The sequence below is a fragment of the Ascidia mentula genome, chromosome 1 (assembly GCF_947561715.1).
Source record: "Ascidia mentula chromosome 1, kaAscMent1.1, whole genome shotgun sequence".
In the NCBI taxonomy this organism is placed as follows: Eukaryota; Metazoa; Chordata; class Ascidiacea; order Phlebobranchia; family Ascidiidae; genus Ascidia; species Ascidia mentula.
Window position 1 is genome coordinate 21956690 of NC_138566.1, and position 14610 is coordinate 21971299.

At 38.3% G+C, this 14610-nt stretch overlaps 1 protein-coding gene across 1 annotated transcript in view; it reads left to right on the forward strand.

Annotated features, from left to right (window-relative positions):
* LOC145887742 (mediator of RNA polymerase II transcription subunit 12-like protein) overlaps positions 1 to 14610 on the forward strand; it is a 22080-nt gene continuing 7470 nt past the window's right edge. The window contains exons 1-31 of the mRNA XM_082978948.1: positions 1 to 205; positions 356 to 475; positions 661 to 765; positions 824 to 937; positions 1129 to 1252; positions 1532 to 1761; positions 1839 to 1955; positions 2172 to 2290; positions 2607 to 2894; positions 3171 to 3265; positions 3600 to 3733; positions 3803 to 3919; positions 4210 to 4396; positions 4744 to 4878; positions 5168 to 5268; positions 5537 to 5676; positions 6085 to 6232; positions 6615 to 6765; positions 8576 to 8759; positions 9139 to 9381; positions 9877 to 9984; positions 10108 to 10248; positions 10753 to 10917; positions 11476 to 11614; positions 11921 to 12080; positions 12475 to 12648; positions 12826 to 12959; positions 13274 to 13368; positions 13449 to 13554; positions 13862 to 14013; positions 14357 to 14501. Of these exons, the coding sequence (XP_082835074.1) occupies positions 116 to 205; positions 356 to 475; positions 661 to 765; positions 824 to 937; positions 1129 to 1252; positions 1532 to 1761; positions 1839 to 1955; positions 2172 to 2290; positions 2607 to 2894; positions 3171 to 3265; positions 3600 to 3733; positions 3803 to 3919; positions 4210 to 4396; positions 4744 to 4878; positions 5168 to 5268; positions 5537 to 5676; positions 6085 to 6232; positions 6615 to 6765; positions 8576 to 8759; positions 9139 to 9381; positions 9877 to 9984; positions 10108 to 10248; positions 10753 to 10917; positions 11476 to 11614; positions 11921 to 12080; positions 12475 to 12648; positions 12826 to 12959; positions 13274 to 13368; positions 13449 to 13554; positions 13862 to 14013; positions 14357 to 14501 (4461 nt within the window). The 5' untranslated portion in view covers positions 1 to 115. The remainder of the gene's footprint in view (positions 206 to 355; positions 476 to 660; positions 766 to 823; positions 938 to 1128; positions 1253 to 1531; positions 1762 to 1838; positions 1956 to 2171; positions 2291 to 2606; positions 2895 to 3170; positions 3266 to 3599; positions 3734 to 3802; positions 3920 to 4209; positions 4397 to 4743; positions 4879 to 5167; positions 5269 to 5536; positions 5677 to 6084; positions 6233 to 6614; positions 6766 to 8575; positions 8760 to 9138; positions 9382 to 9876; positions 9985 to 10107; positions 10249 to 10752; positions 10918 to 11475; positions 11615 to 11920; positions 12081 to 12474; positions 12649 to 12825; positions 12960 to 13273; positions 13369 to 13448; positions 13555 to 13861; positions 14014 to 14356; positions 14502 to 14610) is intronic.

A 14610-nucleotide genomic window follows, 5' to 3' on the forward strand; every position in this document is an offset into this window, starting at 1 on the left:
CTTTGGTGTGAGTTGTTTTGACTATAGCGCATTGCAGCAATAATGTAATGTAGCTGCGGAGCAACTTTGTTGCTTATGGCATCAGGTTTGAAAGCAGGTTTTATGTAACAAGAAAATGCCGTCGAATACTATCAGTCTTAATGGATTTCTAGAAACAAGAAGCCTAAAAAGACCAAAACTTGGACCACCTGATGTTTATCCGCAGGTAAAACAAACAAAAAGAACTTCATTTCTAGACACTCAAAGTTCCAATTTCTGTTGGTTTAATTGCAGTCGTCTTTTTTTGTTTCTTAACAATTTGTATGTGTGTACATTCGTACAATTGTCATCCAATTTTTTGTTTTGAAAATATCAGGAACCCAAGCAGAAAGAAGATGAACTTACTTCTGTGAATGTTAAACAAGGTTTCATTGATCACCCAGCAATTTCTGATGAACATTCAAGTGCTCACCATTACTCCATTGATGCCAATCGGGTATAACATAATTTTGCTATCCAGATTAAATTTGTCAACAAAACAACAACTGTTACTGGTAGCTTTTCTATCATACGAATACCACTCAGGGGCACGACCATTAACAGTATGTTCAAGCTATTTGTTATGTTTTTGTTAGGAATTTTTCCCACTGCATCTTTTATACGGTTTTAACAATTTTGCAGATCAGTCAAAGTTTCAACAATGTTTTGACACTTAAGCAAGTTTGCAATACCTTCAATGATGATGGAAAGAAAAGACCGCAAGTTTATAAGGAAAACTTTTTTGTGGTGAGGTTTCAATTTTACAACAACAAAATATCCATCTAAACAGTTTTTTTTATTTTAGACTGCCAACCATGCACATTTGCAAAACTGGTTTAAAGACCTTGGAGGAAGCAAGCCACTAACATACCTTTGCCGCAAAGTGCCAGGAATGAACAAAAAAGAAGACATATTTCAGGTGAGTTATGGTCAATAATTGCTATTTGTCTATGTAGTTTACATGGCTTTACAAGTTTTCCATAAACAATAACGCATGCACTATGTGAAAGTCAATGTTTCTCTGTATAAACAGTTTTTGTTTAGTCTTATGCTCCTGGTAAATATTGGTTTATGATGTTCATGGAGGTCTAACAATTGCTCTATTCCAAGATACTTGCTGAATATGATGTTCCACTGGTGCGGGCAACATGGTTTATAAAAATGACAGCCATGCATTACCTAATTCAATCTGAAGTGAAGAGCAAGAAGAGATCCACTAATGACCCTAATATTGGTTTGTGCAGTTGTTTTGATGGCCATACATTTATATGGGTGTTAGTATAATGTTTAAATATTCTTAATTCTTTTTTTGTGTTGCATTTTGTATATATACATACATATTGAATATACATGGACAAAAGTATTATGTATGCGAAAAAAATCCTTCTGAAAACATTTTAAATTTATTTGAAGCATTGCATAAAAAACTTTTTAAACCCAGTTTATAACCACCTTTTCAAAAATTCCTCATATTTTTGCAACAACTCAACATTATTATTGCAATCTTGTGCAGATTGGACACAGGCAATATGCAAATTTATGAAAGAACAGATCTCCAAACTAAATAAAGATAATGCTGCGCTACTAAACGGTTCTGCACTTGCCTCTGGTTTTAGTGGTGGTCTAAGCAAAACTATAGGCACTATGCAAGGACCACTAGGTGGCCAAACTGTCCTTACCAGGGATGACCTGGAACAGCAACTGAGATATATGAGGAACCTTGCCCATCATATGTACACCGAGGTATGCATTATGTCTTTTTTTAGTGCAAGCCTGTAATGTTGGTGGTGATGATTAACAACTGGTCCTTATGTTTTCAGGGCTTGCTTGATCGTCATGAGTTTCTTTCCTGGGTGGTTGAGATCTTTGAAGCAATACCTATGTTCGATGAGATTGCACTTAGCTACTATATGCCATTTATTTTGCAATACATAAAGGTATGTGAAATGGGAGTATTGTAAAATGCATGTGACAGTGTTGCATTATCCCTACCCATAATAAATTCAGAAAATAAAACATTCAGCTAATCTAGAGTTAATGAAAATCATTAAAATTGAATGTACATATTTATCCCTTTAAAACAAATGGTCTGTTAGGTATGAACAGATGTTAGCATTTATGGATCAGTTGAAATGTATGATTCATAATTTCAGGAAATATCAGTGAATTTGCTGCTCTCAAGAAGAATGTCTTTTGCCGCTGCCAGACACATTAACTGGATTTTTATGGATGGCAGCTCTTCACGATCATGTTCTCCTGCTGATCCATCTGGGTAATAAAATATATGTTTTATGGCATATTATTATCAACGTTTTTATATGCTTTTTTTTAATTTTTGTTTGGAGTGTTTCAACATTAAAATATTCATGTCATTATATCTAATTGATGTATTTTACAAATTTTCAAGCAAATTACAGGACCTTTAGAAACTAAACGTGTCACTACATCATCGAAGATTATGTTAAAATGTCTGTTAGTGCAATATAAATTTGTTTACATCATCAAACAACAATCATAGTAATCAAGATATGGTCCAAAATAATTTGAATAAAATTAACTTTTTATTTGACCTGAATCTACTGTGACAGACGAAACACACCGGCCAGCCAAGGTAACGGCATGAGCAACCTGTACCCTAACGAGACTCAATTACGGAGCTGTTGTCCGAAGCACTTGGAGTCTGTAGTCCACACCTTGGGCTCGGTGATACAAGTTACGGCCCTCAGCTGCCCTGGGGCACTTGTTTGGTACCCACCAGAAGATTCCAAGATGTGTGGTTCTCCTCTGGATCTTCTTCCATGTGCACCTTCTGCACTTTTGCTTCCTGGTATACCAGAGGATGATACTGATGCAATAGAACAGGATCTACTGACAAGGTTTGTTGCATTTAAGCAAGGCACTTTGCCAGGATTCTCAGTATGTTAAGCAATGAGAATCCCTGAACTCAGTAATTTTTAAGAGTGTTTTGAGAAAGGCAACAGTCTCTTAAATTTTACCGATTTATCATTAAAATGTGGTTATTATAGTGCAAGTTTGTATGATTGTGGTCTAATGGTAGAATGAATGCATTGGTTACAATCTGTGCTTCATCAAGCAAAATACCCTAAAGGACATTGTTGTTTCTGTGTTATTGATATACACCTTCTTTGCAGAGCTGCATTAAGAAAATGTGAAGCTGAAATTGTAAGAAGATCCCTTGCTGCTGAGATGCACTGGTCTTCTGACAAGTGTCAGGAATCTACAACAGGTAGCAAGATAAATATCCTGAAAAGATCCGGAAAGCTTCATTCTTCATTGCCAGTTTTGCTTTATGGTCAATTTAAAATGTCATGTAATTGTTGATTGACAAAGTCGGCAAAACGACCAAAAACAGAGATGTATGGTGCTATTTTGCTGCCAGGCATTATCGTTGTGAGATAACCCCGAGGAAGTCTTGCCGGATGGTGGACGAAATGTTGGTTACAATAAACAAATTGGAAACTCAAGTGCCAGAAGAGCAATTCCTATTAATTAACAGAGATGTAGTTTAGCTGCAAACAGCATTTTTGTTTTTAGAGATGTAATACTAGTAACTTATTTAGGACACACCATCAACCGAGTGCTAATATCACTAGAAGCGTTGGACAAGCAAAACTTTGATCGAGGAGACCCCCTTGATTCACTATACCACAAAATATTCGACCAAATAAATCCAAAGGATCACAATGAATCGCAGGTGTGTTATTGTTTTTCACAGCTGTGGACATAACATAGTTGTTTGCAAACATGGTTACATTTGGTACAGATGACCAAAAGTTGTGAACAAGCTGTTATCGGACTTCTTTGTGAATGGGCGATCACTGCTAAAAGGCTTGGAGAGCATCGTGCCGCTGTGGTTGCAAAGTTGCTTGACTTAAGACAGGTATATTGAGAGCAACACGAATCCAAGATTGCTGGTTTTGTTGTAAATAGCATGCATTTTTGGCAACTTTCTTTTTATATGCCAGGGTACCTTATTCCAACAGATCCAGATTAGTTTAATACTGCAATACATACATATATGTATTTAGTAATGCATTGATTTTGGCTATTTTCCTTGACTTACAACTTACAAGAACATTGTGTACATTTTAAATGATTAAGCATTTTTATTGAATAGTTTTTGGTCCAAGTTGCAAATATAACCAAGTTATTTTTTACAAACAAACACAGGCTCATTATGAGCAAACCCCCAACGAGAGCATTGCCGAAGTATCGCAGAACAACAGTTTGAACGCCAGCGGACCAAGTCAGGCAAACACAAGTGTCCAAGCAGAGCAACCTCAGACTTTTTCAAACAGCACGCCCTACTTCCAAAACCTACTTGTAGCATTTCTGGACACACAAGCCCCAGAATTAAGTAATAGTTTTTTTTGGATTGGACGTTTATAAACAAGATGTTGTGATTACATGTGCCAAGTAATGACCTTTGAATAATATAAACATTGTATTGCTAATCTATTAAATTTTGTACTTTAGTTGACAAAAGACTAAAGGTTTCCAATTATTGTTCTGAAGATGAACAGAGTTAGTGTATGAATGTAAACATCTTATTAACCAGCAATTTTCAAGAGCTCTTTGGCTTTTCTCTTTAAAATTATTGAGTAATTTACACCTCACTAAATGCATATAGATACAAATTTTCGAATTTGTGATGGAATGAATACAGTAGATATGTTTGTCATTCTGTTATGTTTTGCTTTGCAGAGGATCCCGATGACAGCCAACAGCTGCAAGCCTTCAAAAATCTGGTTTTGCTTTTCACTGAACTCATTGAACATGGCGTGTTCTCCCACATGTTGTACATCAACATACTTATATCGAGAGGTGACATTTCTCCAGGTATATACATATTACTTTCAATAAATAAATGTTTAAACCAGATGTATTTTAAGGAAGTTTACTCAGTTAAATAATTTTTAACTTTCTCAAATTCTCAACCTTGATTTATCTATGAATCAGTTTTAAGATATTGGCTTTGACTTGTTTTTGGAAGTTTAAATTTGGAATTCGAAAAAGTATAATTTTTTTAAAAAATGATTTATTTTATTCACAATTCAAAATTAAGGGTATTCTAATTTGTCAGTTAGGTGATTTCACTCCAGGTTTCAATTCGTTTGTGTGTTTTCAGCGCAAATCACATCACTGCCCATTTTCAACCCCAACACACCATTAGGAGATGATGGCAGTCTTCCAAGTAATAAACCAACCTCTGTATTAAGCAAACACATGGTAACAACTCACTTTCTCCCTTCTTTTGCGAACCAAATTATTTATATTTTATAGGATGAAAAATTTATTTTTGTGTTGTAAATATGTGGTGACGGCATGGCAATTCTTTGCCTGGAATAAAAGATTTCTAATTACTTTTTTTATGTGTATTTTAATTTACTTATTGGGCTATCAACATTTTTATGTGATAAAAAGTCAAAATCGATTTTTCTGTTTTACAAACCAACCTTGATATTAACGCACATATTTCGACTGATTCTGTCTTTAGGATTCCAACATAAGAATGGAAGTGGACGAGGATGACCCCTCCAGTGTTCGCAGCACTCACGATGTTAAAATGGAAGTAAACGAAATGGATTACCTGCAAACCTCCGAAAGTGTGTTCAGCCCTGATTCACGTTCTGACAGGTCAGCTTTTACGATGTTACTTTGCTCTATAATGAACTGACCTGTACTTAATTCGTTTTTGTAGTTCGCCGTAAATTCCCTGCTATTTTACTGCTTTCAGTACTAAAACTTGTCTTGAGGTGGTAGTGATAATGTCACAGTTACAAGTTAACGTTAACATGTAATATTCCAGCCATGGACACTGTTTCAAAAATATCCCTTGTTCTTTGGGAAAAATCTTGATGTTCCTAAACCCAATTACTGCTGTTGATTACAACCCAATTATTACCATTGATAATGACATAGGTTTCTGTGGTCACGTTTACTAAACATAATCATCTACTCCATCGACCAGTGCCCTCTTTATCGTGATAACTCGTAATTAACAAACTTGAAAATCACACCTAAGTAACGATATTTCCCTACCAGGCATTTTCTGGATGCTGTGAAGAGCGAAAGGTCTGACGTCACCTCCCTACGTCACAAGAATTCTCAGCGATCGATCCACGGAGCTGTGTGGGGTTACAACCACCCCCGACATGTTCAATACGTCACCCACTTCCCCGTTCCCTACCAGGTATAGAAATTATATATGCTGCATAATGAGTTGTCCGTCCTGTACTGCTAACGAGTGATACAGTTTCAGCTATAATGCTTACAAGGGGTGTTTTTTCTGTTGCTTTTGTTCAGTTTAGTTTTTTTTTTCTTTCTGGTTGTCCGTATGTGTGTATAAACTGACTTGAATGAATTTGATTTGTTTTTTATAAATGAATGTGCTCAATTAAAAATATATAAAAAAGGGTTGCTATATGCCTGTCGCAGTCTTTTTGTACAATGCAATGTGGCATTAAATTGCTGTTGTTTCGTCATACGACTCATACCAAAAAACAATATTCGATTGAATGTGTTTCAGGAACGTTAATTATTAATCTCAGTGGCATGTATTTGATAACATATAGGACGACGGCATCAAGCAAGAATGGAATCAACGTCTGATGGTTTTGTACGGGGCTGGTAGACAGAAGACCGAAGTGAAGCAAGCCGTGAGAAAGGTGAACCGGCATCTAATCAAGCTCGTTCAAAACAAGAGAGAGCTGGACGATAAGTCAGGTAAATAACACTTATCTTGATCGCAAAAGGAGTCGCTTTTTCGTCTCGAACACCCAAGAAATCTGATACTGTGTGTTCAAGTTAGCGGAAGTTATTCAGTTTTGCAATGGATAAAAAAATACAGATGTTTTTGACATAAAGTTCACGTGCTACTTTACATTAAACATTAATGATTTTGAAAGTGTGATCAAGTGGTTTGAAAATTTCGAAACATTCTGTATATATATATGTAGTTATTTTATTTTTATTTTAATTCATGTTATTTATTTTATTTCATTCTTGGATTTGTTTTACCGTATAGCTTTCTGTGTTTACTTACAAATTCCAATTTGCAAAAACTGAGGATGCCCGTCCAGGCGAAATCGATTTTTCACGATTACTAATAAATCAGCTGACTGCAATTTGAAACTTCTGTTAGTTTCACTTAATACTTAACATATATATATATAATGTTTTTGTTGCTGCCAGGCATATTGTAACTTAATAATCTGTTCTTCTGGCAAAGATAAAACGTAACTTTATTCACCGACGTTTCGCCTGTTATTCAACAAGGCTTCCTCAAGGTAATGGTACAGTGCAGCACACAACTAACGCCAAAAAAACGTGCCAACACGAAAAAGGGGATAACGCTAACACCGCTTGTAAAATCATGTGATGTATAAAAAATGGGCGGGAAAACTACAGTTACAGTAAGTTGTTATAGAGCACCGGGAAGTAAACGCACTGTTCCCTATCATTAACACAGCGATTGTTCTTGTGGATGTGGAGCGCTTCTAGGAAGAGGCGCTTTGTATGGTCCACCTCCTTTTCCAAAACCTTAGCCTTGTCAAAGGCGATCTGATGACCTTTTAAGGCAGCATGCTTGGCTAACGCTGTTTTATTTGCGTCTTTCGACGCAACGTCGCGGCGGTGCTCCTTAATTCTGGTTTTCAAGGCTCTTCCGGTTTCCCCGATGTAGACACCCTCGCACTCTCCACATGGAATTGAATAAACTACTCCTTTTGGTTCCGCTACCTCCATGACAATGTCCCCACACTCACCGAGACTTTGCAGCGAATGCTGACAGATCATGGGATTAAGGTTTACATCAGACCCCACACAACACTCCGCAGTTTGGTGTCGCACCCCATTGTCATGGAGGTAGCGGAACCAAAAGGAGTAGTTTATTCAATTCCATGTGGAGAGTGCGAGGGTGTCTACATCGGGGAAACCGGAAGAGCCTTGAAAACCAGAATTAAGGAGCACCGCCGCGACGTTGCGTCGAAAGACGCAAATAAAACAGCGTTAGCCAAGCATGCTGCCTTAAAAGGTCATCAGATCGCCTTTGACAAGGCTAAGGTTTTGGAAAAGGAGGTGGACCATACAAAGCGCCTCTTCCTAGAAGCGCTCCACATCCACAAGAACAATCGCTGTGTTAATGATAGGGAACAGTGCGTTTACTTCCCGGTGCTCTATAACAACTTACTGTAACTGTAGTTTTCCCGCCCATTTTTTATACATCACATGATTTTACAAGCGGTGTTAGCGTTATCCCCTTTTTCGTGTTGGCACGTTTTTTTGGCGTTAGTTGTGTGCTGCACTGTACCATTACCTTGAGGAAGCCTTGTTGAATAACAGGCGAAACGTCGGTGAATAAAGTTACGTTTTATCTTTGCCAGAAGAACAGATTATTAAGTTATATATATATATATTTAGTAAAAATACTGATCGGGATACGAGGGTTCGAACTTCGTGTGGTAAAAAAAATAAGTGTGACGTCTCATTACCTTGATGCTTTTAAACACATTTAAACACATCGTAACACTCGCAGAAGAGTCGACGCCGAGCTCATTATGGGCGGCGCCACCGAGCAAGAAAAGTCGAAAATCGACCAAATCGAGTCACGCAGAGTTGCTCACCCGATTCCGCGCGCTTTCCTACTTTGATCAATGCATGATCACCTCGAGCGCTGGGAAGACTTTACTCCAGACAATCAACAACTACATATACGGAAGGTTGTGCATTGTTTTTGTTTACCTCCTAAATTGGCCCGTAGTTGTATAGTAAAATGTTCATAATTCTGTCGGGTATTATAAATCGTTTAATTGACACCAATGTCGTATCGTATGTATTGAACAATGCTTTATTTTTTCCATCAAACACTTAAACTGTGTTTACCTTGTCTCGAAAGATGCCTGCGTTTTTATTAAACCTTACAGACAAAATCGCATTCCATCCGCCTAAGTAAGCTTTCAGTCCGATAGGACCACGTTAAAATCACTTTTGCAAGTTCTTTTTTCATTTCTATCCGCGTTCAGAGACAAAATCATGTCAAAAACAAATTTAGGAGTTTAGACCTTCCCCTTAAATCCCCAACCGTTAACATTTATCCAGGAACGTGTTGCCGCGTCTCGACGTCGTAACACTCTTGTGCGATCTGATGGAGGAAGCACTGAACGTGGGTGACCTTGTTCGACTGGTCGTTTCCCTCAGTCAAATCCTCGCCCCTCTCACGGTTGAAATCGAACGTCGCACCAACAAGCCTGACGTCCAAGACGGTCAGTCGAATCTCACCAACAAGTGGTATTCCACCGAGCTAGCCCTTGTTGTCGTCTCCATACTGCGTCACTACCAAAGGTATGTAATTGTATCTGGGAATTAAACAATGCGTACCCGCAAGTGTCCGTTCTGTTTTTAAATTTCGGTTTCGGTTCCTTAATTTCGATTCCGGGTTTCAATTTCGAGGAAGTCATCTAAGCTGATGTTGATTAGCACTTCGCCACCAAAAACAGTTTCGTACGAAGAGCGTCCTTTTTTTCCGATTAACATACACACTTTTCGTATAGTTGCTTACATTTGTAATTGTACTTTCGAGCGCTAAGTCGTTGCAAAGTTGCAAAGTAAAGTTGCAAAGCAAAGTTGCTTGCAATTTTTTCAGTAAAATGGAAATCGACCCCGGTTGTTTAGTTAAGCCTATACTTAATTCCATTCCTGCATTAGTATTGCATTAGGAAAACCTAAACCTTTCCGACATATTTTTGTCGGTAATTGAGTGTCTGTGATTGTAATTAAAGTTTTTAGTATTTCCCTGAACTTGTAGTTGTAGTTTGGTATTATTTATTTGTGTTTCAGTTACCTGGCGCTGAGCACGGACCTGGCTTTAGACGCATTTGAAGGTTTGCTCGCTGTCGCCAAACAAACTTGCATCTCCAACCCTGCTCAATGCTCATCAGCCGACAGGTTTGGAAACTTGCTGCGGCTCTTTAAAATGCCTTCAAATGTTAAACTGTGTTCCATAACTTTTTCTATCACATCGAAACTATTTATCTAAAGCCTTTCATAACGCAGGTATATTTCTTGCAGAAGCATTTTGGTTTTCCTCTACGACTTGTACACGTCATTCCCCTACATACGGCAGCAGCATCTGGAGTCTTTTTCCAGTTACGTGGGCATCGTTAAACAAGCTCTCTGCTCCACTAAAAAACCATCCACCTCCAACTGCAGGTGCGTAGTTTTGTAGAACATTTGTAGCATTAAAATTACCCAAAACGTCGTTCCTTTTTCTTGGAGTGCATTGTTCTTGCTAGTTACCTAGCACAAAAAAACTCTTTTCAATGTTTTCCCTGTGGTGTCTTCTTACTTGTTAATAATGCGATTGATATTCGAACTCAAAATGCACATCTACTGTATATATAATAAGCACAAACTGCAATATTCATAATCTGTAAAACCTGTTTGTTTATTGAAAGCTATAGACCAGTAGTTCCCACCCTTTCGACCAATAAGGTCTCATCAGTGCAGCTGTTGACTGTAGCATTTTCAACTAGCAGACACAGAAATTTCCACTTAGTAACACCTGTTTGTTTAACTGTTGCAACTGAACAATTTATTTTAGTGCGCACCTCTTAAATAGTCGTGTTTTTCACAATATCTTGCTGTCCCCCACCCTAAAATCATACCTTCATGCGATATTAACCCATGGTTCTTTTTTCTCTACCTTCCTTCCAGGTACGAGCCCACGTTTTTACATCAGTTCATTGAAAACCCGACCATGGAATCAGCTTTGTCGGTTGCTGAGAAATACAGCAACCAACTACACGACATGACTTGTCGATATAGCTTTGTCTGTTCGGCTGTCATAACTGTGTGTAGCGGGCAACAGGATTTTGAAAGGTAAGAATGTTACGATGATTGCAAATTGTTTCTGTGTGGCTAAGGTACAGGTTGTTCCACCTTGGAAAAGATTGGTGTTGTCTTTATTGTCCAACCTTTTTATATGCCAGTCGTCGTTAAACAGCAATGTTTCTGTACTTAACGCAGTGCTATGCGAAAATTGAATTCAACTGAACTACAAAGTAATTGATAACACACTGTTTGCGAGTAGCTCCATCTAGCCATACTAGCTCTGTAGTCTTGTGCTTCATTCTGATCAGACACTAAAAAAAAGTGTTGAAAGGTCATTAAAATTTACATCGTGCGTTTGTCACGTCGTTTTAATTCAAATTTCAGGAGTTATTGAACTTTGCGCCCGAGCTAATTCATTTTAGGAAACTAATTAGCTACTACTTAAAGGAAATACGTAGTTTACTCAGCCTGTATAAAAACGTCGCTTAGAAATTTATTTTTTAAATTACGGCCGCACTACAAAAAAAATGGAGAAGCTAGGTCATAATTAAACCCTAAAGCAGTGTGCTGTACATCGACCATTGAATCACCACATTCTATGTGCAGAATCAACGCCTTGGCCGCTCTTTGTGCTGAGATGAACACTAGGTGTAGTGAACTGAGTGCGGAGTGGTTGGGTGTGCTTAAAGCTTTATGCTGTACCTCAAGCAGTGCCAACTTCACCGACGTCCTCATGCACGTCGAGGTTGGTTTATCAATTTTAAACTATAAATTTCATTTGAAAAGTGCATGTTTACAAGCTTATTGAATATGCATTGTGTCTGTTTGATTTTTCTGCGCAGTTAGTTAAATTTTCAAACCAACTTTCTATTATCACGATATAAGCCAACCCTCGCTAAGGTGTACGAAGCAGGGTTACTCGCGAAAGTTCTTGTACTTTATAATATAAAATTCAGTGTTCTCAAAGTGTGCCAAACCAATTTAGTAAAAAGAAGTATTATTTATCAGTCGCAATATTCCTCTTTATCACTATACGCTCAATCTATAACAGGCGAGCGATTCGCAAATCCGGGACCCTCTCGCACTCCTAACGGCTGTGCTGATCGCTCGCGGTTGCCTCTCATTGGAGGACGTCATACAACACGTGGCTATACCTTCCTTGCTCGCAGCCTGCAATAATAAACCTGGCGCCGGTCTTGATCCTAACACTGGTGAGTGTGAAAATTGTGATTTGTTTTTTGAAATTGTTAAATTTATTTGTATTGGTAAGGTCCTCTTCTGGTACCGTCTTTGTAACTTTTGTGGTGTTTGGGTCGGACTGAAATTGTTTTTTAAAGCGGCTTACGACCCTTCCGCTGTTTTTGTATCAAGAAGTAAACGTGACGTGATCGATAACGTATGTTTTTTATGTGACAAAATTAGGAAATTTGTAGAAGTAAAAAAATCGAATACTATGCACAAGTTTTGCCATGAGCTCATTCTATTGACATTTAGTCAACTAAAAGTGCGCAAGTCCTTTTAATTTCGAGACACTTAAATGCCAAGACACACACTTTGTTCTTGCGCTACAAAAAAAACACAACTGACGAACATATCTCTACACAGGTGCTCGTCTCACCTGTCACCTCCTGCTGCAACTTTTCAAGGCCCCGAGTTCTTCCAACAAACGCAACGACTTTCGCCTGCCCACGTCGGCAGATCGCCACCTACTGGCAGCGGCACAACACAACATTGCAGTGGGAGCCGTGCTCGCCGTTCTCAAAGCTGTTTTAAAACTAGGTTCGTTGAAGGTTACAAACATGGGCAACAAATTCGGCATTTTGTTTAGCATTTTTATTGTCTTGTTGCAGTCGCATCACAAAAAAAACAGTAAAAAAGGTTATAATAACGTGACTAAATCAAAATTTGTTTTCTGCTTGAGCTTTCTCAATAATAACAACCCTTTTTCGCACCAAGGTGACGCCGGGTTGTCTGGAGCCAAGAATAGTTTTCAGAACGACGGTGGCGTTTCCATGTTTTTCGCCCCCATACAAGGTTTCGACAGTCTCGAAGACATTTCCATGTCAGGTTCCGCCCCTTTATCCCACCAGGTTATTATACGGTTGTTGGACGACCATGTCATAGTTTTCAAAAAGTTACATGTGTTATTGAATATGCCGATGAAAAAACAATAAACAACACCGGATCGGTGAACCAAGCCACCCTGGTAGGCTGTCGATCGATACCGTATCTGTAGTAGCTGACAGTCAGCTACTGTTATTGAATATTTTATTTCAATTTCTGCAATACGCCTGATTATTTTAAGTTCATTGTTAATTAACAAGGTGATCATAATTGTTAGGATGTCTTTTAAACTATCTGGGCGCAATGACTTGTTTAATTGTAATTTTAATGTATTCCGCAGGGTGGCGGTGCTTCGTCCATGGATGGCGCGAGTTTAAGCGAGTTCGCCAAACACGCTGTCCACGTGATATGCTCACAACAGTGGGTCAGAGAAAGGTCAGTAACACCTGTTTGTTTTTTCCTACAAAAATGCCAACTTTTATCAATATGCTGTATCTTTTTGCCTTGTCTCACAGATGTCTCAAAGATCCAGTTATGGATCTGCTGATGGATCAAGTCTTGACAAGAGAACAGCGACAGAATCTCATTCAGCTTATCTGCTACCCCGACGAAGATTTACAGGTGAGCCGATATGTTCGACTGAAGTGTTACATGCTCTACTCTCGCAACGGGTAACCACCCAAATCGTCACAAATAATCTCGTTATATCTCTAAAATTTTCAAACTACTTCAGCATGAAATCCATTTTCAAAATTAGGAATATTATAATCTTTGTGAGTTTTTTATTATTCTAAAACGTGACTATTTATTTAACATGCTGTAAATTATCTGTGTCTTGTGTTGTCTTTTTTTCAAACCTGATGTTTAAAGGCATAAAACTTCACAATAATCGACAAAAGCTAACCAGAAACAACGTTCTTGTCTACAGAGGTTGTCCTCCCTTAGTGGCGATCCTCGTAATTACGTTGTGAGTATTCTGAGCAACATGACGCGGTGGACGATGAGGCAATGCCTTCTCGAGTTACAAGTCATGCTCAGACAATCGCCACAGGAGAAGAGCTTGCCCGAACACATTGCCAAGTAAGTCTTCATCCGTATAACCGCGTTGTTTCTCTTCTTGAGTGCGTTTTCCAAGTTATAACGTAATTATGATACGTTCTATAATGCTTTAATTTGAAAAATGTTTTTTGTTGTTGTTAAAACAAGAGAGTAAACCCTCGGATGAAACGCAAAGCTGCAGTAAGCTATAATATTGAGAGTCTAAATTTCAGAAATTTATTTCTCTTAATTAATATCCTGTTTTTTAAACATTTGTCATTCGAAAAAAGCTGTTGAAAAATTGAAAAAAGAAACCTGTGACCGTCTTACTATCTTAAATGCACGAAGCTACAGCTTGTACCCTTTTTTGCCCATTTTTCCACAGGGCAACGATCGAAGTATTTCAGCGACAACAGCAGCAACAACTCATGGAGTCGGCTCGGGAACGAAAATCGTCGTTAAGTGGAGCAGAGTTGGATCGGTGTAACGTGTGGCTCGTGGCGCCCCTTGTGGGTAAACTGCCGTCGCAGGTAAACAACACCAAGCCAAACTTTTTTTATTGATTTCAACGTTTGGCGAAATATTTTGGTCATTGTGTTGCTATAGTTGAATGTACTTGTTTTTTTGACCGTTTGCATG